This window comes from Leucoraja erinacea, chromosome 14, assembly GCF_028641065.1.
Source record: "Leucoraja erinacea ecotype New England chromosome 14, Leri_hhj_1, whole genome shotgun sequence".
Lineage (NCBI taxonomy): Eukaryota > Metazoa > Chordata > Chondrichthyes > Rajiformes > Rajidae > Leucoraja > Leucoraja erinaceus.
Window position 1 is genome coordinate 13,292,315 of NC_073390.1, and position 23,736 is coordinate 13,316,050.

General features: G+C 42.4%; 1 protein-coding gene across 1 annotated transcript in view; it reads left to right on the plus strand.

The window, feature by feature from the left end:
- The window catches only part of LOC129703284 (collagen alpha-5(IV) chain-like), a 137,480-nt gene that overhangs the window by 36,210 nt on the left and 77,534 nt on the right, over nucleotides 1-23,736 (plus strand). Inside the window, 13 exon segments of the mRNA XM_055645629.1 lie at nucleotides 1,885-1,941; nucleotides 3,444-3,533; nucleotides 6,954-6,998; nucleotides 9,342-9,386; nucleotides 11,483-11,545; nucleotides 12,221-12,274; nucleotides 14,146-14,172; nucleotides 15,880-15,957; nucleotides 17,977-18,030; nucleotides 20,494-20,529; nucleotides 20,632-20,673; nucleotides 20,906-20,977; nucleotides 21,227-21,280. Of these exon segments, the coding sequence (XP_055501604.1) occupies nucleotides 1,885-1,941; nucleotides 3,444-3,533; nucleotides 6,954-6,998; nucleotides 9,342-9,386; nucleotides 11,483-11,545; nucleotides 12,221-12,274; nucleotides 14,146-14,172; nucleotides 15,880-15,957; nucleotides 17,977-18,030; nucleotides 20,494-20,529; nucleotides 20,632-20,673; nucleotides 20,906-20,977; nucleotides 21,227-21,280 (717 nt within the window).

Below are 23,736 nucleotides of genomic sequence, written 5' to 3' on the forward strand. Positions count from 1 at the left end.
TGAGAATGGGAGAGGGACAACATGTTGTTAGAATGAAGGGAAAGGCTGGAAGGTTTAGGGAAGATGCAAAATGCAGCGAGACAGACAGCATCTCAGGAGAGAAGGAATGTAGAGATAGATAGATAGATATCACCATTGTGGCAAATTCGGGGTATGGCTTTATGGCCTTGAAGCATTTACAGTCAGGCATTAACAGAAATGACAGAGAATGAAGTTTTATAACCATATAACCATATAACAATTACAGCACGGAAACAGGCCATCTCGACCCTTCTAGTCCGTGCCGAACACATAATCTCCCCTAATCCCATATTCCTGCGCTCAGACCATAACCCTCCATTCCCTTCCCATCCATATAACTATCCAATTCATTTTTAAATGATAAAAACGAACCTGCCTCCACCACCTTCACTGGAAGCTCATTTCACACAGCTACCACTCTCTGAGTAAAGAAGTTCCCCCTCATGTTACCCCTAAACTTCAGTCCCTTAATTCTCAAGTCATGTCCCCTTGTTTGAATCTTCCCTACTCTCAGTGGGAAAAGCTTTTCCACGTCAACTCTGTCTATCCCTCTCATCATTTTAAAAACCTCTATCAAGCCCCCCCTTAACCTTCTGCGCTCCAAAGAATAAAGCCCTAACTTGTTCAACCTTTCTCTGTAACTTAGTTGCTGAAACCCAGGCAACATTCTAGTAAATCTCCTCTGTGCTCTCTCTATTTTGTTGACAAATATCTACAAATTATCTACAAATAAAATCTGGTGATACCATCTCATATGGGAGCACAGCCAATCTGAATCGTTCAAACCAGACAATCGTACCATAGCCTTCGGAAGGGAATGAACAATTTCATCATGATCTGGGTAACATTATAATAAGCAGCTGATAATGGAGGACCAGGAACTCAGGTGTGGCTGGCATGTAATTTTGTGTTCACTTTTTCACAATCCAGCATGGAAACAGGACTTTTAGCCCACCGAGTTTATGCCAACTAACAATCACCCACACACTAGTCTATCCTACACACTAAGGACAATTTACAGAAGCCAATAACAGAAATTTACAGAACGTATAAACCTGTACCTGTTTGGATTGTGGGAGGAAACCAGAGCACCTGGAGAAAACCTATGTATAGACAGGGAGAATATACAAACTCCGTACAGACAGCACCCATAGTCAGGATCGAACCCGGGTCTCTCGGGTTGTAAAGGGCCTGTCCCACGGGCGTTATTTGGGCGTCATTTACGCGATTTCATTAATGCGTCACGATGCACGACGCGACATAATTCACGCGTTTGTCGTGACACGCACGTGACGCGCGCATGCTATGCATTACGTGGTGAGACGTGGTGGCATAGGTAGTGACGCGCGGTCGCGTGTGGCGCCCCAGGATTTTGGCCACCTGCGTGACGTGCAAATGACGCCCAAGTGGAACAGGCAGCAATTCTACCGCAGAGTTTACAGCTAGGCAAGTTGCCGGCTTGTAACCACTCAGTATTCTTTGGATCATGCTGCTTGGCTGTATGTAGAATGCTCCGAAATAATAGGTCTAGCCAAATGTTGGAAGATCACTAAGAAGTAGTAAAAAATAGCTTTGTTTGATAATGCCCCTCAATAGAGCCAGTGCTCGAAGAACTTCTATCATCAGATATTTAGAATACTTTCCACTCTAACTCAATCATATTGACATCAGATTCCATAACATTATGCAACAGAGTCTGAAAGGGCACTTCATAATTGTAAATCGTAATTACAATAAACGTTGACACTTGGTTCCATTTGACTGGAATCAGGGAGCCTTTGTGCATAATGACATATTACCCAGTCATACAGTGGCTCAAGGTTTTCATCATGTAACATTTTTTGGAATGTTTGTTTCTTCCAGGCCTGTGCGTGCAGTGGTAAATCAAACTGTTACTGTGATGGAGTGAAGGGCAACAAGGTAAGCCAACCTGTGACTGCTCTTCTGAAATGAAGGTCAAAGACATCCTAATACGAGATCAAAGTTATGCTACTGAACTCAGTAATATCACAAATTACTGCATTAAAGTAATTGGATGGATGGTTGGGTGTTTATGCGTGCTATTTTCGTGATATTTATTTTAGTTGTTTATCTTTTAATATTTTACCTTGTATGTATCGTTAGCTTTTAGAAATGTTTGAATGGTGCACTGACTGGCTGACATTTTAAAATTTTGTTGTACATGGTTCATGTTACAATGACAATAAAGAAACTATTCTATTCTATTCTATTCTAAAGGAACAGATCATGCTTTCAGTGAGAAGAAGATTCTAGCTACTTAAAAATTCATCAAAGTTATTTTTTGTTTATGTCGTATCGGATCCATAAAAGATTACTATATATCTTTTCATTGATTAAAAAAAAAGTCTTCATTAGAAAACAAATGTAGCTCACGTAAAATAATGCAGACAACTGCAGAAGAGAGAAACGAGAGAGAAATGGTTATGTGGATATGATATCCAGTACGTAAATTAATCCTCAAGATGTGGGAGAAGGCAGGTGCAGCCAGGGGAAATTCAGATGGGCACATGGAGAACATGCAAACTGCACAGACAGCACTAGAGGGTAGGACGGCTGGAACTGGGAGACGGCAGTACTGACTGCAGTGTCACTGTGCTGCAGACAGTTGGCTGAATGAATACATAAGAGCACAGTTATTCTGCAGGTCCTCTGCGGCTCACACCCTGTACGTTCCCACAGTAACAGGCTTGATTAGAAAGAAGCATTGCTTCAAAGAAAGCACAATTAGTTAGGGACTAATCAAGTTCACAACTGGATGGTAAATATTCATTGCTTCAGTCAGTCTTAGATATAAAATATTGCAGTTTAGGAGAAGAATAGTTGACATGTTTCTATTGTCCTGAACTCGCACAATGTAAGTTACACACAATTAACCTGCTGAATGTTTTCAGTTGGATTAAAACTTGCTTTTTTTCCCAAAAATATATGTTTTGTAGTTAAAATGAAAATTATACTGAACTGAATTTTCAAATCAGGTGTGTGCGTGTGCGTGCGTGTGTGTGTGTGCGTGCGTGTGCGCGCGTGTGTGTGTGCGCGTGCGTGTGTGCGTGCATGCATGAGTGTGTGTGTGCGTGCGCGTGTGTGTGCGTGCGTGCGTGTGCGCGCGTGTGTGTGTGCGCGCGCGTGTGTGTTTACTTAATTCAAGCCTGCTAAATCTCACTTCTACTGAGGATAACTTTTATAAGTATCTGGAATGGCACACAACTTGTCCATGCCGACTGAGGTGCCCCATCTAAGCAGCTTCCATTTGCATGCATTTGCCCCATATCCTATCCTATTCCTGTCCAAATGTCTTTGAAATATTGTTCTTGAACCTGCCTTAACTACTTAAACTTAGTTAGTCTTCATTTAACTTATCAGGACTTCCTCAAGTCTTAATAACTTCTTCCATTTCCTTTCAGGGTGAAAGAGGGTTACCTGGTTTCCAGGGCCAACCTGGGTTTCCAGGGTTTCCTGGTACAGAGGGTCCACAAGGCCCAGAAGGTCACCAGGTAGGACAATTGCACCAGTTCCAAGGAAGGAGCACAGTAACAAAATGTGTTATCATTGAGAATTGCATCAACAAACAGCAGTTATACTTCATTTACTTCTAAGTGAGAATGCAATTTGCAACGTTCTTAATGGAGAGAATGGGCAGGCGACATTTGTTTAGCATTATCATAATTAATTAATCAAAGCTAAATAAGTCTGACCCGAAATATCACTTCCCCAGGGATGCTTCCTGACCCACTGAGTTACTCCAGCATTTTCTGTCTTTCCTTGGTACACCAGCATCTGCAGTTCTTTGTTTCTAAAGCAAAACAAGTACTGTGAGTTTCTTACACTCGTTGATCCTCATAGATTAGCAGCAATTTCTTATGTTGCTTTTGGTGTATTGTGTGTGAATGATAAATTCATATACAGTTACTGAGGTAATTTGAAGCCCTGTTCTTCATGTAGAAAGGCATTGGAGGTGACTGTGGATGAGAGAATTCACTCTAGCTCCAACCTTTATTGGGAACTGAGACATCGAAGCAAACCCTTGTTCTCTGTAGAAATGGAAATTATTCCATGGCAATCTTCTGGTGAAACTAGCTTCTGTTATTAACTACACACGGTTCGTGGGCAGATTACTTGGCATTTAATAGCTGTAACCAATGACTGCAACCAGAAATTAAAGCTGATAGTAAGATATTAAACATGTGAAACATTATCTCAGCTGCCCACTTCTAGATCAGACAAGGAGTGACCACTTTGGCAATTTAAACATATCAAGGTAGTCAGCAACCACTGATAGAAACAAAAAATAAAGTGCTGGAGAAACTCGGTGGGTCAGGCAGCATCTGTGGGCGAAATGGCCAAATGTTGCCCATTCATTTCCCTTCACAGGTGCTGCCTGACCCTTGAGTTCATCCAACACTTAGGTTTTTCCTCCAGTATCTGCACCAACCCTGACCCAGCACTGATCCCTGTAGCGCACCACTGGCCACGCGCCTCCAATCAGAAAAACAACGCTCCACAACTACTGTGTACGAAGGGACTGTAGATGTTGGTTTAAGCCAAATATAGACACAATAGCTGGAGTAAGAGCGGGTCAGGCAGCATCTCTGGAGAAAAGCACAAGTCCACAACTACCCTTTAACTCCTTCCTCTAAACCAATTTGGAATCTAATTGTCTAGCTCATCTTGGATTCTATGCAATCTAAACTTCTGGACAAGCCTACCATGTGGGATCTTGTCAAAAGCCTTGCTAAAGACCATATAGACAACATCCACTGCCACGCCCTAATAATTTCCATTGATAGCCTCCTCAAAAAACTCTCTCACATTTGTGAGATGATTTCCCATGCACAAAGCCAAGTTGACTGCCCCTGATCGGTCCATGCCTATCCAAATGCTGGTAGTTCCTATCGCTGAGAATCCCCCCGAACAACCTATCCACCACTGATGAAAGGGCTCACTGGCATGTAGTTCCCTGGTTTATCCTTGTTGCCCTCCTTAAACAACGATACAACATTAGCCACCCACCAGTCTTCCATAACTTCACCTCTGACTAATATCCCGGAAGATCCTTCTGTAATTTCTGTCCTAGCTTCCCACAATGGAGATTGACCCTCTCCAAAGTTTCCGTAATGGGGCAACCAGCACCGTACACAATACTTCAAATGTGGCCTAACCAACGTTTTATGGTGTTTTGGTGTATAGGAAAGAAATGCAGATGCTGGTTTAAATCGAAGGTAGACATAAAATGTTGGATTAACTCAGCGGGACAGGCAGCATCACTAGAGAGAAGGAATGGGTGATGTTTCAGTTCGAAACCCTTCTTCAGACTGATGTCAGGGGAGTGGGTGGGACAAAGATAGAATGTAGTCAGAGACAGTAAGACTGGTGGGAGAACTGGGAAGGAGGAGGGGATGCAGGGAGAGGGAAAGCAAGGGCTATTTGAAGTTAGAGAAGTCAATGTTCATACTGCTGGGGTGTAGGCTACCCAAGTGAAATATGAGGTGCTGCTCCTCCAATTAGCGCTGGGCCTCACTCTGACAATGGAGGCGGCCCAGAACAGAAAGGTCAGATTGGGAATGGGAGGGAGAGTTAAAGAGCTGAGCCACCAGGAGATCAGGTAGGTTAAGGCGGACTGAGCGGAGGTGTTCTGCGAAACGATCGCCGAGCCTGCGCTTGGTCTCGTCAATGTACAGAAGTTGACACCTGGAACAGAAGATATAGTAGATGAGGTTGGAGGAGGTGCAAGTGAACCTCTACCTTACCTGAAAAGACTGGCAGGGTCCTTGGATGGAGTTAAGGGGAGAGGTAAAGGGACAGATGTTGCATCCCTTGCGATTGCAGTGGAAAGTACTTGGGGAGGGGGTGGTTTGTGTGGGAAGGGACGAGTTGACCAGGGAGTTGCAGAGGGAACGGTCTCTGCAGAAAGCAGAAAGGGGTGGAGCTGGGAAGATGTGGCCTGTAGTGGGATCCCATTGGAGGTGGCAAAAGAGTTGGAGGATTATATGCTGTATGCGACGGCTGATGGGGTGGAAGGTGAGAACAAGGGGGATTCTGTCCTTGTTACGAATGGGGAAAGGGGGAGCAAGAGCGGAGTTGCGGGATATCGAGGAGACCACAGTGAGAGCCTCATCTATAATGGAAGAGGGGAACCCCCGTTTCCTAAAGATTGAGGACATCTCCGATGATCTAGTATGGAAGCCCTCATCCTGGGCACAGATGCGGCTTAGATGGAGGAATTGGGAGTAAAGGGTAAAGTCTTTCATGGTGCTTTTATGATGCTTCAACGTGACTTCCTGACTCAATGCCCTGATGGACAAAGTCAAGAATACCATAAGTCTTCTTTGCTACTCTATGTGCTTGCGTGGCTATTTGCTGTGAGCTGGGGGAATATTATTTGGGGAAAATGTAAAATTCACCTGTTTAATAGGGAAAAATAAAAGTAGTACACATTTTGTAAATGTGGTGAGATTGCAGAGCCGCAGTGAGACTCTGAGACGCAGAGAGATCTGGCTTCCCGCTGTGCAGGTACTGTACATTATTGGATAAATTAACAGAAGCACAGGCTCAAGGGCCCGAATAGCTGCCACTTCTGCTGATAGTGTGTACAAAAATTGAGCAAAAGAGAGAAAACATGAAGTAAATGGTAGTGTGTCAATCAATTCACATTCAATCAGTGCTGCAATGAAAGATATACCTCAACCAATGCAAATGCCAAACAATTGTATTTACATTAATTGGCTTTAGACCAATACTTTAAAGAAAAAATGATGTGCTACGTACTGTTAAACATCTTTTGTACATGGTGTTACTAAACTTTGTTTAAATAGGTTTGTTATCAGTTCAGTGAAGGTTCTGACAGTGATTCTTCTCATTGTCAAAACTGAACGTGTTAAACTTACACTTTATATTAATATTGTTCATGTCAACAGGGGGTCGGTGGATTCCCTGGATTTGCAGGAATAAAAGGCTCAAGGGTAAGTGTTTCTATATCTCGCAAATGGAACGTCAAAATGCAACCCTGTTAGCAAACAGCTCTTGGAGTGATTCCACTGTGCTTTTTCCCTGACATTTCCTCAATGTCAGTGTTCCAAGAAACTTCTGTAAGGAACCCTTGGTCTCTATGAACTTGATTTCACATTCAGTGCTCATTATCTTGCAAGGCAATTGGAGAAAATAAAAATTTAAATAAATAAATAAATAAATAAATAAATGAATAGATAAATAGATAAATAAATAAATAAATGATAAGAATGAATAAAAATTAAAAAATCATTTTTTTTTAAAAGGCGAAGAACCTTCCTTGCTTTATTACCGGTTTTGGATATGCCACACATACTTTGAAAATCAGCACAAATTTTCTCTTAATAAAAAAATGGAGTCCTATTGTTTAGTTGAATTTTGGCCCATCGAGCTCACACCGACCAGCCAACCCCGCACATTAACATTATCCTACACATACTAGGGACAATTTACACTTATACCAAGCCAATTTACCTACAAACCTGTGTGTCTTTGGAATGTTGGAGGAAACCAAAGATCTTGGAAAAAAAACCCACATAGTCACGGGGAGAACGTACAAACTCGTTACAGACAGGATCTATAGTCGGGATCGAACCCGGGTCTCTGGTGCTGCAAGCGCTGTAAAACCACCGTCCCATTTTCACGACCTAATTGGCGACCTCTGCCGAGATTAGCATGGAAAAAACTGATACTTTTTACTCATAGGAGGTCATAGGTAGCTTGTAGTAGGTTATGATGGTGGTCGTGGATAGTCGTAGATAGTTGTAGGTGGTTGTAGGTAGTTGTAGGTGGTTGTAGGTAGTCGTAGGTCGGTAACGGGCCCGAGAAAAAAAATGCAAACATGACATCATTTCATCATGTGATCATTTCCACTCGTAGCTAGTCATAGTTGGTCTTGGGTGTAGAAGACTAAGGTCGAGGGGGGTCGTAGGAGGTCGTAGACATAGTTATAGGAGGTCATAGACATAGTCGTAGGCAGTCTTTTACTTCGGCGAGTCAACACGACCTTGACATTTTTTTCAACTCGTCGAGGGTGTTCTAAACTCATGGATTAGGTCGTCCAAGTGGGACAGGCCCTTAAGGCAGCAATTCTACCACTGTGCCACCGTGCCGCCCATCCTTACATCCTTATACTGTACATGAGTTTGTACTGATTGTCTCTGGATCAGTCTAAAAGAGACAACCTCAGGGTAACTGGTCACTGACTGATGGACATCCACAGATAACCTCTTAAAGATCCTTTAAAGTTATACCAGAGAATATTAATGAGAGATGCTCATCAAACAAGAGTGGTTTTATTTGAATTAAACAAGTCAAGAATGTTTTAATTGTCATGTGTACAAAAATGGACCGATGAAATTCTTACTTGCAACTGCACAGCTCTATACCCTACTGCCAACACACCATCTTAACTCAATGGAATGTTTTCAGGGGATCCTGTTTATTGATTGTTAATCATTTTTTGGACATTAAGATGGCTGAGTTGCAATTTACTTACCCACATTACATCACTCAACTGTGTAACTCAGAAGATAAAGTTATGTTTCTACCTATGTTCTAGTCATGTCGCCAAAAAAAATCGTCAAGTGGGACAGGCCTTTTAATCCTACGTTGGGCGAGACACAAGAAGAAAGAAGAAAGTTGTACCCGACTGAGAAAGATGCTTTGTTTTAACAGCTTGGGATTCCTCAGCCAAAGAAAATTCACAAGAAACGAATAATTAAACCTGGCATATCTCTGGGTAATTAATGCACCAGTGAATGTAAATAGCAAGCAATTTCTGAGCAAAGGAGGATCAAACTGTGAAGGTTCAAAGATTGGAACAGCATTTACTTCAGATTGTTGTGGGATGACCAGTATAGACAATCTCAGACAGCTCTGACTTTAAGACTGTACCCATGACTGGCTGACCATTTTTAATTAAATGTAATGACCTTGTTTGGACTGAAATCCTACAGAAGCGAATTAGTATTTCCATAATATTGAGATGTGATTTCATTTCTATGAGTGTAGAACTGAGTGCCATGAGTGGCTAAAGGGATCAGGGGGTATGGAGAGAAGGCAGGTACAGGATACTGAGTTGGATGATCAGCCATGATCATATTGAATGGCGGTTCAGGCTCGAAGGGCCGAATGGCCTACTCCTGCACCTATTTTCTATGTTTCTATGTTTCTATGATAAATATTTGTTCCAGATCGTCTTGATATGTAATCGCAGTACACCGTGGATGGAGCTCATTCTGTGATGTTGCTGCAGCGGTTTCACTTTCTAACTCTGTTTTCTTTCACTTTCACAGGGGCTTCCTGGTTTACCAGGACATCCAGGAAATCCCGGCTTTCCAGTAAGTTAAACCAAGGCAGATTATTTCCTTGCACATAAAATTCAACACGGATAACCAAGTTTTCAATCATTGTCGGACACTCACAATCTACAGCTTGAAATACGTAAAGGGAAAGTATCAAAACAGTACCATGAGGTGGGATAACAATTCTCCCTTAAAGGGCCTGTCTCAATTAGGCTATTTTTTAGGCGACCACAGGTGACTAGGCTGTCCCCACATGGTCGCCAGGGTGTCGTCTGTATGGTCATGAGTAGTCTCCTCAGTTGCTAAAAGTCGTGGCGTCTTTCTGGTCACTGCTGAATTTTCAACACTTTCAAACATTTTCGGCGACAGTCGACAACAGTGGGTTGATGCCAATGAGCGTGGCTTGACTTCTCATGGCATACATATAACCATATAACCATATAACAATTACAGCACGGAAACAGGCCATCTCGGCCCTACAAGTCCGTGCCGAACAACTTTTTTCCCTTAGTCCCACCTGCCTGCACTCATACCATAACCCTCCATTCCCTTCTCATCCATATGCCTATCCAATTTATTTTTAAATGATACCAACGAACCTGCCGCCACCACTTCCACTGGGAGCTCATTCCACACCGCTACCATTCTCTGAGTAAAGAAGTTCCCCCTCATGTTACCCCTAAACTTCTGTCCCTTAATACGTGCTGTCGTAGGTTGTCGCCAGGTGACAATGTTGTTGTAGACATTGTCGTAGGGGGGGTCCAGTCACCAGTCTTTTGTCGACCTGCTACGACTATGACAGTCACCTAAAAAAATCACCTAAGTGGGACAGGCCCTTAACCTGCATTCAAAGTTACATTGGATGATATCCCAAAGGGGTTTAAAGCTAATCAAGCAAATGTGAAGTATAGTTACTCTTGACACGTGGGAATCAATTATGTGTGTAACAAGATCCGAGATCACCAGCTGTGCCATTGTGCATTGGCAGCTAATCTCTCTCCGTGCTTGAGGTCTGCACCATCAATGAGCTTTGCAGTTGCTGGGCATTGCTCTACTGTTGCCTCACTCTGTTACATAAGAAAAAAATATGTCTTCTTCCCCAGGGTATCCACTTCACCTCATGCACACTTGGGTTATACTTCACATTATTTTTCACCAATTGACAAAGCCCCGTTGCACCCACATTGTTCTCACTTCACCCACAAGAGTTGGAATAGAACGTAAAAGACACTTAAAAGGAGGGAAAGTGTTTGTGTTGAGCAGATCAATGAGGGTGACACCAGACCAAAAGTGAGTGCAATTGATTCCTGATAATCTTGTATTCCAGCTGTAACATAACGCCTGTTCCCGAACCACCAGGACCTGTGTCTGTTCTGAACGCCACAGGCTGGCTGGGATTGGTAGAGATAGATACTTAATCGCCGGCAGTGAACCGATGGGCCTAGTTCCATGCTGCAGTCCATTCACGACCATAGTTTTAGCTTTTAGGTTTCGTTTTAGAGATGCAACATAGAAACACAGAGTCCCCGCCGACCATCGATCACCTGTACACACTGGTTCTATGTTATCCTACTTCCTCATCCACACTACCTACTAGGGGCCATTTACGGAGACCAATTAACCTACAGGCCCGCGCGTCTTTGGGATGTGGGAGGAAACCTGAGCACCTGCAGGAAACCCACACAGTCACAGGGAAAACGTGCAAACTCCCACACAGACAGCATACAAGGTCAGGATTAAACTCAGGTCTCTGGCTGTGTGACCTGCTGCACCACCATCCAGATTCCCTGCATGAGACTGACCTTGGTGATGTATCGTTTTGTATCTGTTTTGTATCAATTTTTTTAATTGACCCTTGCATACCTTGCATTGCCTCTTTGCCATTACATTAACATAATCTGTGGTGATCATCTCAAGTTCACTGCTGAAGGTAGAAGGTGTCTTACTACTCATCAGTAAGTATTTACCATACATTCCAACCTCTGAAGTAGGGTCCCGACTCGAAATGCCACCTATCCGTCCCCTCCAGAGATGCTGCCTGACCCACTGAATTACTCCAGAACTTTGATTTTTGCTCAAGATTCCAGCAGCTTCTCAGAATCCTCGATTCTCTACTTTTTTCTCTCCTCTAGGGTATCCATGGAAAGGATGGGCCTCTTGGTGTTAGAGGCGCACCAGGGTGCAATGGCACAAAGGTAAGCCTAGCTTGAAAATAACTATTTGAGGAAAAATAAGGCAAGTATTTGAGTGAAGTTATGAGATGCATTGCTTATCATGAGTTGATCTGAAATTCACTGTTGATAGACCTGAAAGAGCCAAAGGAGTCAAGAGTATCTAATTGTCATCTGTATTGAGCCCGGATCAATGAAATACTGACTTTAAAGCTACATTACTTGGAACAACTCAATAAATAAACATGCAATAAATGATCAGATATACTAGATAGACCAAACCATGCAAACCAAAGTATATAATGCAACCTCATGTTGACTCCATAGTAGTTTGGTACCAAAGGTCATGGTTTTGAGTTGTGCAAGGTGGTTCAGGAGCCTGATAGTTGATGGGAAGAAGCTGATTTTAAATCTGGAGGTCACATTTCTCACGCTTCTGAACCTTCTTCCTGATGATAACAGCAATGTAAGAGTATGACCAGGGTGATCTGGGTCTTTGATGATAATAGCTGCCTTCTTGTGGCACAGCTTGCTGTAGATGGCCTTCAGTGATGGGGAAGTCAATGCCGTGATGGTCCTGGCAATGTCCACCACTTTCTGCAGCCTCCTTTGCTCTTGGGCGTTCGAGTTACTGAACAATTCCAAACCATTCCAGCCTTACTGAGTGCATGCCACCAATGCATGTTTCTACTTTTACAGGGTAATCCGGGTCTTCCAGGAATTTCTGGGTCAGACGGACATCAAGGAATTCAGGTGCGTATTTCCAAATGAATAGTGAGAACAAATGTGCTCACCTTGGTCGCTCTCACTTTCTAAAGTGAACCAGGTTTCTTCTCTGCAGACAACATAGGATCATGCAAAATCAGTGAATTATTGCGGCACAGAATAGAGGCCATTCAGCCCCTCCATTCTATACTAACAACCTTGTCCGTCCCATTCTCTTGGCCCTGCTAATTGTTTGCTGTCAAGTCTATTCACTTGCCTTCAGATAATGCTGATTGATTCTGTTTCCACCACCCCCATAGGCAGTGAATTCGAAGTCATAGTCATGGTACTCTCTGCGTTGCTCCCCCTGTAGCTTGTGACCATAGTTTCAGCCTTTGTCTCATCCTTCTCTTAAACCATCCACAAACGGCTTCTCCCAAACTATCCTAATGGGGCTGTCCCACCGTGTGAGCTAATTCAAGAGTTCTCCCGAGTTTCCCCTGATGTGAACTCGGAGAATTACGGTAATAGCCACTCGTAGGTACTCGGGGCTCTCGTGGACATTTTTCAACATGTTGAAAAATCTTCACAAGTCTTCCCGAGCTTACCGCGTTTCCCGAGTACCTGCCGTTAGCGTTACGAGCCACTAAGAGACGTCCCGAGCTCTGACGTACCACTACGTACATTCTACGTACTTACCACAAGTTTTTTTTTTAAAGTCGGGAAAGCTCTTGAATTAGCTCGTACAGTGGGACAGGCCCTAGTTGTCATGATATTGCACATTTCTACCAAAGCTCCCCTCAATGCTCTTTGCTCCAAGGTGGACAGCCCTGGCACCCTCAGTTCTGGCCTACTAGTGTATTGTAGAAGGAGTAGACAGAGGGCTCTCCATCAGGCCATTGGGTTATGGATAGTCTGACATGCCCCTTAAAGTGCTACCCTTCTGATTGCAGAAATGTGACCTGGGTGATATTTAGACCAGGTGATGCCAGATCAGAAGCCTGAGTTCAATCTCTCCTAAATCTTATATCAATTTCCTTCAGAGGCAATTAAAATAGGGAGAGGGGTAAAGCAACCTGTTCACTCATCATTCTCCATTTTGCACTACTGCACAGTCAAAATCACTCTCAAACACTTCTAACCAAGCAAGATCTATGGAAGTAAACCCTCGTTTTTACAGACCTTTTTATAACGGATTTGGGTTATAACGGACGGACCTGCCGATGCCATCCCCTGCCCCCATCGCCTCCCCACTGCTTCTAGCAGGGCCTACTATCGCCAGCCCACACAGCTTCCAGGCTGTGCCTTCTGCTGCCACCTCCGTCCCTTACCTGCACTCCGTCCACCCGCGACAAATGACCAATGACTCCACCAATTCTCACCTCTCACCCGGCCTCCAGCAGGCCAGGGTCGTCTACTCACCTGGATTCCAGGCCCAGTTCCAGGCCGAGAAGAAGGGTCGCAAACCGTAACGTCACCTATCCATGTTTTTCAGAGGCTGCCTGACCTGTTGAGTTATTTCAGCGCTTTTGTGTCCTTTTGTGTATTAATGAGCATCAGCAGTTGTTTGTTTCTACTGCTTATACAATGATAATTCCTTCCTCGGTTTTTGTGGACAATCAGCAATAACCGACACCATTCCTACCCGCACCCTATGGTCTGTTAAAACAGGTTTATTCTGTGTTACTATTTACAACTGGATTTGGGAGAGCGATACATGCAAGATAATATTGTCTGTGCTTTCATGCACTGACTGATAGTTGACATTAACAACATACTGTAACAATGAAGGAAATGTGGATACAGTTTATCAACCTTCAAAAAGTTGCATCGCAGCCTGAATCTTACTGAACTGTTCAAAGGATTTTCAGCTTTATCTGTTAAAACTTGACATACTCCTCTAATTATTTTTTTAACAGGGACCTCCAGGGTTTCCAGGTCAAAAGGTATGTTAAAAATTATAAAGACTGGAGATCATGAAAATCTGAAATAAAAGCGGAAAACACTAAAAGGAAAACACAGTCAGCATCTGTGGAAGGAGAAAGAGAGTTATTATTTCAGGTCAAAGACCCTTTGTCAGAACTGGAAAGAGACAAAATAGATTAAGTTTAATTTGCAGAGAAAGTGAGGAAGAGATGGATAGGACAAGGGAAGGCTGAGATTGGTAAAGATTCATAATAAAAAGCAAGGTGTGAAAGGGCAGGCGCAGCAAGACCCTTGGTGCCAATGCAGAAAGGGAAAGTGAGCTATTGTCACAGATGGATAACTCACAGTAGAATGGCCCAAAGGGAGTTACTTAAATTGTGAAATTTGATTTGTGTGTGAAGCCTGCTATATGTCCAGAATAAAGCTGAGGTGCTGTTCTTCAATCTTACGTTGGACCTCATTGTAACAGAGTATAAGACCAGAGGCAAGTAGATCAGAGTGGGCTGGAGAATTAAAGTGACCTATGTGTTTTTTCACTATAACGTGATGCTAAATCTTCCCCTTGATTTACCTTCATACACCTAAAGAGGGAGCTGCATAACCTAGAATGTAAGCAAAAATCTCACCGAGCCATATGTAGTCTGAAATATTCTTTTCATTTTACTTTGATCTAATAATTGTTGTCAGTGATTTCTAGAATGAATTGTAGTGAGGATAAATGCTCATACACTTCGAAAGTGAGTAAATATTCAGACAGAGCAGAAGTGAGAATCGATGTTCACGCACCTTTTTTAAAATTGGGGCAGCAATCAATATTTGCACACAAACTAACCATGTGCCGACTAATAGTCGGGAGATAACATAGAACATGGAACAGTACAGCACAGGAACAGGCTCTTCGGCCACGCAGTGTGTACCGAACAGGTGGCACAGCAGTAGAGTTGCTGCCTTATAGCACCTGAGACCTGGGTTCAATCCTGACTACAGATTCTGTCTGTGCGGAGTTTGTACGTTCTCCATGTGACAGTATGGGTTTTTCCCAAGAGCTCCGGTTTCCTCCCACGCTCCAAAGATGTACTGATTTGTAGGTTAATTGGCTTTTGTAAAATAAATTGTAAATATCACTCGTGTGTAGGGTAGTGCTCGTGTACGGGTGATCGCTGGTCAGCGCAGAATCGGTGGGCCGAAGGACCTGTTTTCACGCTGTATGACTAAAGTTGAAAAGAACACGATGCCAAGATAAACTGATTGCATCTGCCTGCACTTGATCCATATCCCTCCATCCCCCGCATATCCACATGCCTATCTAAATGCCTCTTAAACTCTCTTAAAGCCTCTTATCGTATCAGCCTCCACCACTCTCCCCGCTAATGCATCCATAGCGTAACAATGAAGGGAAAGTGAATATGTCGACCATAAGTTGTTGCTTTTGGAAACATCTGTTGCCAACTGGAGTCCACATTTTGTGAGGCAAGACAGTTTTGTATGGATTCATTCTATCTCTATATAGAATTATATATATATAATTGTAATTAGATAATTAACAATTATGCATTTAGTTATAGTTGTAAATTATATAATGTGGCGATGTATAATATAAAATTATTACTTATTCACATATGGCTATGTTGTCACCATTTACTTATCAGCGCATGAGGTGGTTGTATTAAGCAGAGGAATGTCAATGCCATTAGCAGTTTAATTGTCCCTTGTGTGTATTCCTCAAGGGTGAACCAGCTCGGAACACACTGGTGAACCCAGGAGGGAAAGGACGCCGTGGAGCAGTGGGTCCCCAAGGAAGCCCAGTAAGACTATTTTGCCAACGTGTTTATTGACATCAGGTGTTTGATGAATAAAATGAGGTTGACTATTTGAGAGATATAAAAACAATCTGCCACCATAGATTGATGTAATGGGGTTCAGGTATAACTTTCGATTTACAGTCCATAAAGTACAATGACAGATGCAACACAGATTTACTCCTTTTATTTACTGGCAGCTTCACCCTAAGTAATTGCATCATGTTGTGCCAGATCCAGGTACCCTGTGGGATTGTGCTGGCTTCAGGTCACTACAGCAGATTAACCAACCACCAGGGTCACCTTGCAAGCATTGGGGGACTTGCAATTGCAGGACATTCTGAGCCAATAGTTTTCAAGGTGGAAAACAGCTTAAACACTTAGAAACGAAAATGAAATGGATTTTGGTTGCAAGTAATATTTTATAACGCTATTTATAAATAATTTCAGACCAAACATAGTGAGTGCAGTGGTTTATTCAAAAGCCTTCGGCCAATGGATCTAAAGCTCTTCTTTGTTTTCTTGTGTCAAAACCAGTTGTAAACTAATTACTAGAGATTATTTTTATTTGAGTCAAGAGAGTCAGGAGTCAAAGGGGTTTTATAGTCTTATGTCCTGAAATGGAAGAAATTCAGACGCAGCAGCACAACAGATAAATAAACATACTGCAGTACCCCGTAAACAATATAACAGCAAAAAGTTATATATATTAAAAAAAACTACTACTAATAATAATAATAATAATAATAATATACAGCTAGTCAAGAATTCAAGTCATTATATTTTGTGACTAACCAGATTGTATCAGTGGGACAAGAAGGGTCTTGGTTTCAATGGAAGCAACACCATAGGTGTTCCTGATTATGAAGGATAAGACTGCTGGGTGAAGAATTTGTATATATTTCACACATTAAATCTTACATTCAGGTAGAATTTCTCAACAAACAGAACAGTCATTCGCAAATACAGATGAGTTATAATATCCTCCTCTTCGACTGGTTACCTTAACGTTCTCAATGTGTTCATATTACAGACTACACTTTCCATACTGGTGGAGGGAGTGGTTGTGGAACTACTGGCAGATGCTGGGATATTTGGGCCCATTCACTGTCTGCAGTGGTTTTCTCGTTGAATCTAATGGAGTAGGCAGGTGGCTTTCCCAAAGACCACCCGCCCAAGAGAAAGAATTTTGTTCCCAGTGAAGGAAGATTTCAGAGTACAGGGATATTATGGTTGCTATACACTGACTGTACAAAGACTATACACTGGCATCCATGGTTCTGAACCACTGATCTTAGTTACTACTGCGGGATTTGAACTTGTTTCCCAAGGTCAGTGGTCCTGAACCAGGGATGCCAGTCAAGTCGCTACCAGAATATCACTGGACTGTGAAATCCTCCTTTTATGGTTGGAGCAAGTGGGAAGCATTCTCGCATACTCCTGATGTGTCTTTTGTGTAGATAGCTGCCAGATATCACACAAAGCTAGTTTAGGTTAGTTTAGCTTAGCTTAGCTTAGTTTAGTTAAGTTTAGTTTAGTTTATTATTGCCACATGTCCCAAGGTACATGTAAAAAGCAGTTTTGTTGTGTGCTATTCAGTCAATGAAAAGACTACACATGATTCCAATCAAGGCGTCCACAATGTACAGATACAGATACAGCATATAATGTTTAGTGTAAGATAAAGTCCAGTAACGTCCAATCAAAGATAGTTTGAAGTTCTCCAAGAGGTAGATGGGAGGTCAGGACCGCTCTCTAGCTGGGGAGAGGATGGCTCAGATGCCTGATAACAGCTGGGAAGAATCTGTCCCTGGATCTGGAGGTGTGCATTTTCACACTTCTGTACCTCTTACCTGATGGGAGAGGGGAGAAGAGAGAGTGACCGGGGTGAGACTGATCCTTGACTATGCTGGTGGTCTTGCGGAGGCACGATGAACTAAATTATCAATTAAATTATTTTATAATTAATAGTCCAAATACATTTTGCAAATGAACATGCTCAGTCTATGAATGATTTACTTTAAGGGAGATCCAGGAAACCCCGGACAGCGTGGACCCTTTGGACCTCCAGGTTCCCAGGTGAGCTTCTCTCCTCTCTATGTAAAAGACCTATTAAGCCTGAATTATTAAGCCTGATGACGAATGTTGATAACTTGCATTGGGAGCAAGTATCATTGACGGTAGAGGGGCAATGAGAGACATCCCCACTCACACAATGGCATTGCATCAGTAGAATAGCCAGACCTCTGTGTTCTCCTGATGAGTCTGGGAATCCCCCGTATACCTCTGTATTAACACATGGCCGAGGAATACAACTCGTAATGAAAAGTTAGCCTTGGATTTATCACAATGGGAAAACCCCAAGCAAATCAGTCAAAAAGATCAACACTACTACATCAGCTTGCCCAAGAAATTGATCAATTCTGCATGCACGAGGACTCAAACCAGTGATGTTGTAAATCTGTTGAAGTCCACCGATTTCATTTGCTACAAAAAAAGGAATAAATAACCACTTTCATTTCAGGTTGAAGCTAGTTTGGAAGAGAAAGAGATGTGCACCAAGATCGACAAACATTGTAAACTCATGGTGGGGGGGGAGGGGGGAGGAGTAATTACCTGAGTTCTGGGCGTTTGCAGGGAGAGCTTTAGGGTGGCACAGCGGTAGATTGACATTTGGAGACACTGTAGTTGAGCTCTGAGTTTATGCTGCTGTTTAATGGGCTTTCAACATTGGTGGACCTTCAGGGGTAGTCTGGTGGGGTGTAACTATTGGAGACTATTGCTGACAGTGATAGACAATTGGGAATGATGTGAATGAAGTTTCTGCCAGAATCACATTCATCAGCAGAATCGCCAGAACAAGCTCAGCATCTATCAGCCAACCAAGGTAATGCGATGAGTTAGTGTGCAGACCGTTCTGGGAGTCATTCCTGACAGGGAACGGCACGGAGAAAGGATTCACTGTAGGTTCAAGTAAGATTTGTAAAAGCATGTAAAACATTCGGAATGAAACCAAAATATATATATTTTTTAAAAGCTACATTTGCTGGAAAGCTAAAATTAAAACAGAAAATCTCAGAGAAGCTCAACAGGTCAGGCAGCCTCCGTGGAAAGACAAACAGTCAATGTATTGGGTCTGTGACCTTTTACAGAATAAAACCTACTTCAGCCGATTTAAAATGTAACCTTCTAGTGCCCATTTTTACTAAGTGACTATAATTGTCAGCTAACCATTTCAGTATTTATCAAGTGAGAAAGCAAATTGTTTTATACAATGATTGAAACGTAAAGTGCTGGAGTAATTCAGCGGGTTAGTCAGCATTTGTGGAGGTAAATGGACAGGCGTGTTTTGGATCGGGATCCTTCAGTGAAGAAAGCTCCTGATCCAAAACTTTGCCTCAAACCTCAGTAAACCTTCGATGAAGAAGTGTCCAGATCCATAATGTCACCTGTCCATTCTCTTCAGAGATGCTGCACGATCCAGTGAGTTACTCCTGCACTTTGTGTTTCACTCAAGATTCCATCATTCGCAGTTCCTTGTGTCTCCATTTTTACAATGAGACTAGTTTCCATAAGAAAATATCTTAGTGCATTGGATATTAATAACTGATTAAATATTATACAACTGTAACAGGTGATTTTTGTAATTAAGAAAATTAGGCTGCAATTAAAGGTATTAACAGGCATAATGGTACAGTGGGCAGTGTGGTGATGTAACAGCCAGTGCTATTCCCTCACAGTTCCCAGAGAGCTGGGTTTGAATCTGACATTGGGTGTTAACTGCATTGAGTTTGCATGTGACTGCATTGATTTCTGTCAGGCACTTTAAGTTTTCTCCCACATCTCAAAGATATGGTGATAGGTTAAATGGCTACTGTAAATCCCTCCTAATGATGGCAGGGGGATCATGGGGTGGTAGATGGGGGAAGGGATGGTGATATGTATGCAAAAGTGAGTGGCACTTAATGCCACTGATGGGTCTGTTCTGAAAGCCAGGATGGACACATGGGTCGAATGGCCTCATATATCACTAGAAATATTTTGAGATCTCAGTATTCTTTGAATAAAACTGAAAACCAAAAACCGAGAATCTGTAAAAGATTTCTAAATGAATCAATTGTTGCAGGTGTTTTCATTGCCTTTTCATTTATCTAGAACAAACCATTCTACAAATGTTGAAAGATGCTTTTTTCCCCCTAAAAATAAACTTTATTTAGAAAAAAATATATAATATATATATACATACAGAACAAGAACAGTGCAAAAACTCTTGTGACATTCTCAGTGACTCCACATCTATTTGTGGCATATTCGGTAGTGTCAACAAGCTTTCCTTAAAGCAAGCACCCTTGCATTCATGTGGCCCCTTGGAGTGATATCCCTTCCCTTGCTTGAGGGGTGACCCCAAAGTTGAAATATATTATGCATTTAACTTAAGCCTTGATGTGATTGATCAGCAAAGCTCGAGGGGCCTTATGGTCCAAATCCCTTCTGTTTATTTTTGCCTTTTGACTCTGTGCTGACCACTTTATTTTCCTTTAGGGTGTGACAGGACCACCTGGCCATCCAGGTCCAAAGGTAAGATTTTTGGAACTAGTTCTGCTACTTTTGCTGCTGTTTAAAAGATTATTTTAAAAGCTCCAATAAAATAGATGTCTTCTTCAACTCTTCTTCCTGCAGGGCAACATGGGATTGTTCTTCGTGGGTTCGAAAGGTGACAAGGTAAGAAAGGGTCAAGTACGATTAGTTGGGCTGATATCATGCATAGTTAGGCAGACAATTAGTAGATATAGGGAGCTTTTGAGAACTGTGTCACTGATTGATTCTTTACCTGCAATGTAATACGTTTTTTTTAATAATACTTGAGTAATTCTGCTAAGTATTGGTGCTTTCTTGCAAGACATTCCTCCGTTTTTGACTACACATGATAAGTTGATTCCCATGTTGGAAACAGGGTGCGAAAGGTCCTCCTGGACCGGTTTACCGGCAAGAACGTCGTCCAACCATTATTGAGCAAGGACCGAAGGTAGGCTTGACTTTTATTGCACCATTTCATTTCATTGACTCTCCTTGTCCATCTTGTCTCATTAAGCATCTAGTTTGCATGCCGCTACAAATTGTTTAATTGTTATTTTTAGCTCCAGACATGACTTGCTCATTGTCGCAGTTTTAACCATGACTGAAGCTGAATTAATTGAAGAATGAAAGAAATGCACTTATGTACAGACATAATTTGATATCAACACATTTATGATAAATTATCTTTCTTGAACAGGGCAGCCCAGGACCTTCTGGTGACCCAGGGTCTCTTGGTCCCCCAGGTTTACCTGTGAGTACAATCCATGAGCATTTTACAGTATTAATCAGTTTTTCTGTTTTTGTGATCTCAATGTCACAACTGGCCAGTCGAACTTTGCACTAACTTCAGTTCAACTAGTCAGACCTTATCCTGTGATATTGAAAAACAAAGCAATCAAATTGAACTGTTGTGCCAGATCAATTAATTAATTTATATCTGAGGTGCAGGATAAAAGGATTGTTAGGAATGTTCCCAGCACTGTTCCCAGTGCATAGTATGACCCTGCAAAAAAATATTTATCTTCGGAGTCAGAATCTTGGCAACAGAGAGGTGGGAGCAGATTGCAATTAGCTGGGTTCCTCATAGACATGGAAATAATATGAGAAGCTTTGCAACTGTGATTTTGGACTGAAACAATAAATATTAGTCCAAGCACAATCACTACAAGCAAGAATTGAATGTCCTTTCTGATCTCGCTTGTTAGTAAAGAAACTACATGTGGCTGCACGTCTGAACATTACATCAGGGGTCCATAGTCTAATGACCTTCAGTGACCTCAATGGAAGATTCAGTCACTGGATGATTATTGACTTAAGTATGGATAACAGATGCCTACATCGGTACAGGCATATCTTAAATCTCTGACTGCTCACCGATGTCCAGATCAAGGCAACGTCATTCGTGGAAACGCCTCCTTCCTTCCACTGCCCTCATATTGTATCCCACCGAATCTTCGGAGAGAAAATATCAGTCATAAAACAAGATGGAACATGCAAGGACCTCAAAAAGCAGTGAAAGTGGAAAGTCCCTGTACACATTTAAACAACTCTCAGATTTAATATGCCTGCAAAGCAGTAGAGCAATAAGGGACTTTGATTGTGTAGGAAGGAACTGCAGATGCTGGCTTAGAACGACGATAGACACAAAATACTGGGGTAATGCAGTGGGACAGGCAGCATCAATGGAATGGAATGGGTGACGTTTCTGAAGAAGGATTTAGGCCCGAAACGTCAGCCATTGCTTCTCGCCACAGATGCTGCCCAACCCGTTGAGTTACTCCAGCATTTTGTGTCTATCTCAAGGACTTGTATTGACGAGGAATAATAGAAATCGGATATTAACAAGAACGTGATCTAATGTGCAGCACTGCCAAATCTTTAATCCTGTTACGCATCTGTTCTTTTGTTTGGGATTAGCTTTGTTATGAGCCAACAGCAACGGTTTTTCCTGAAGCCCAGTAGACCTGCTGCAGGCACTGTACGGGTGACCAACACACAGCCTGTTCCCTCTCTACTGGCTGTGAAAGGATACAACGTTTTGTCTGCACGTCAATACTGCACCTCATGGAATAAATTACCCCATAATTACTCCCAAAGTGACCGAACCACCAAAAAATAATATTGCTAGTTGAGTGTAAAAAAATAGGATGTCTGGCAACAAGAACTGAGTTGCGTTGACTCTCAGTATTTTGAAGACGTACAGAATTCCATCGCAGGCTTCTGAAGAGTTTCAAGTACGATCTCTTCAGGCACCTGAAGCTCAGGACGGCACTGCCTTTACGACGGGTGGCACTTTGCACAATGGTACTGAGGCAGAGGACCCACGTTCAGAAACTGCAAGCTTGATTGAACCATTAACAAGGGCGATCATGAGGGGGACTACATCTGTTTAAGATGCCTCACTCTCATAAGAAGCAAATACTCCAGTAAATCCCACCCTCCAGCATTATCAATGCAATGCTCATTGTCGGGAGGAATCAGTCAGTTTTCCATGGGACTTTCCTCCTGGGAAGTAGTCCATGGGAGACGTTGTTGGATGAGACCAGAACTTGCCAGCCACCATAAAGCCGCTGTCCCACTTAGGAAACCTGAACGGAAACCTCTGGAGACCTTGCGCCCCACCCAAGGTTTCCGTGAGGTTCCCGGAGGTTTTTGTCACTCTCCCTAATGGTCGAAAGTGGTTTCTGCGTAGTCGAGCTTCTTCTATGTTCTAGCGATTATTTCAAAAAATTCAAAACCAGCCTCGACTAAAACTAGGTTGCCATTTTATAAATCGGTATTTTTCTAGTCGATGCCGGTTGCGATGCTAGTTGAAGGTGGTTACTGGAGGTTGCAGGCAGTGGAAGGTGGTTACCGGAGGTTGCAGGCAGTGGAAGTTAAGACCTCCCTGGTGGAATAAAAACTGGGTGAAAAAAAGGTCTTTGTTATTGCCATTGCATCTCGATGCACAATGGTGTGGAGTACCTTTTTGCAGGAACTGTGCTGTTGATCCTCCTTAAGTTCAGTAGAACGGACATGGCGATCTTACCCAAAGGGCAAAAAAAGGGTGAGAACATCTGCAGATAATTACCAATATCCACAATTTTGGAAAGATTTTCAAATTCACCTTCGTGACTTGAGAATAATAATCGTAGCTATCATCAATCATTACTTAAGTCCATTTTGTTTTTCAGAGGTGATTGCTACATTTATTATCCACATTCACAA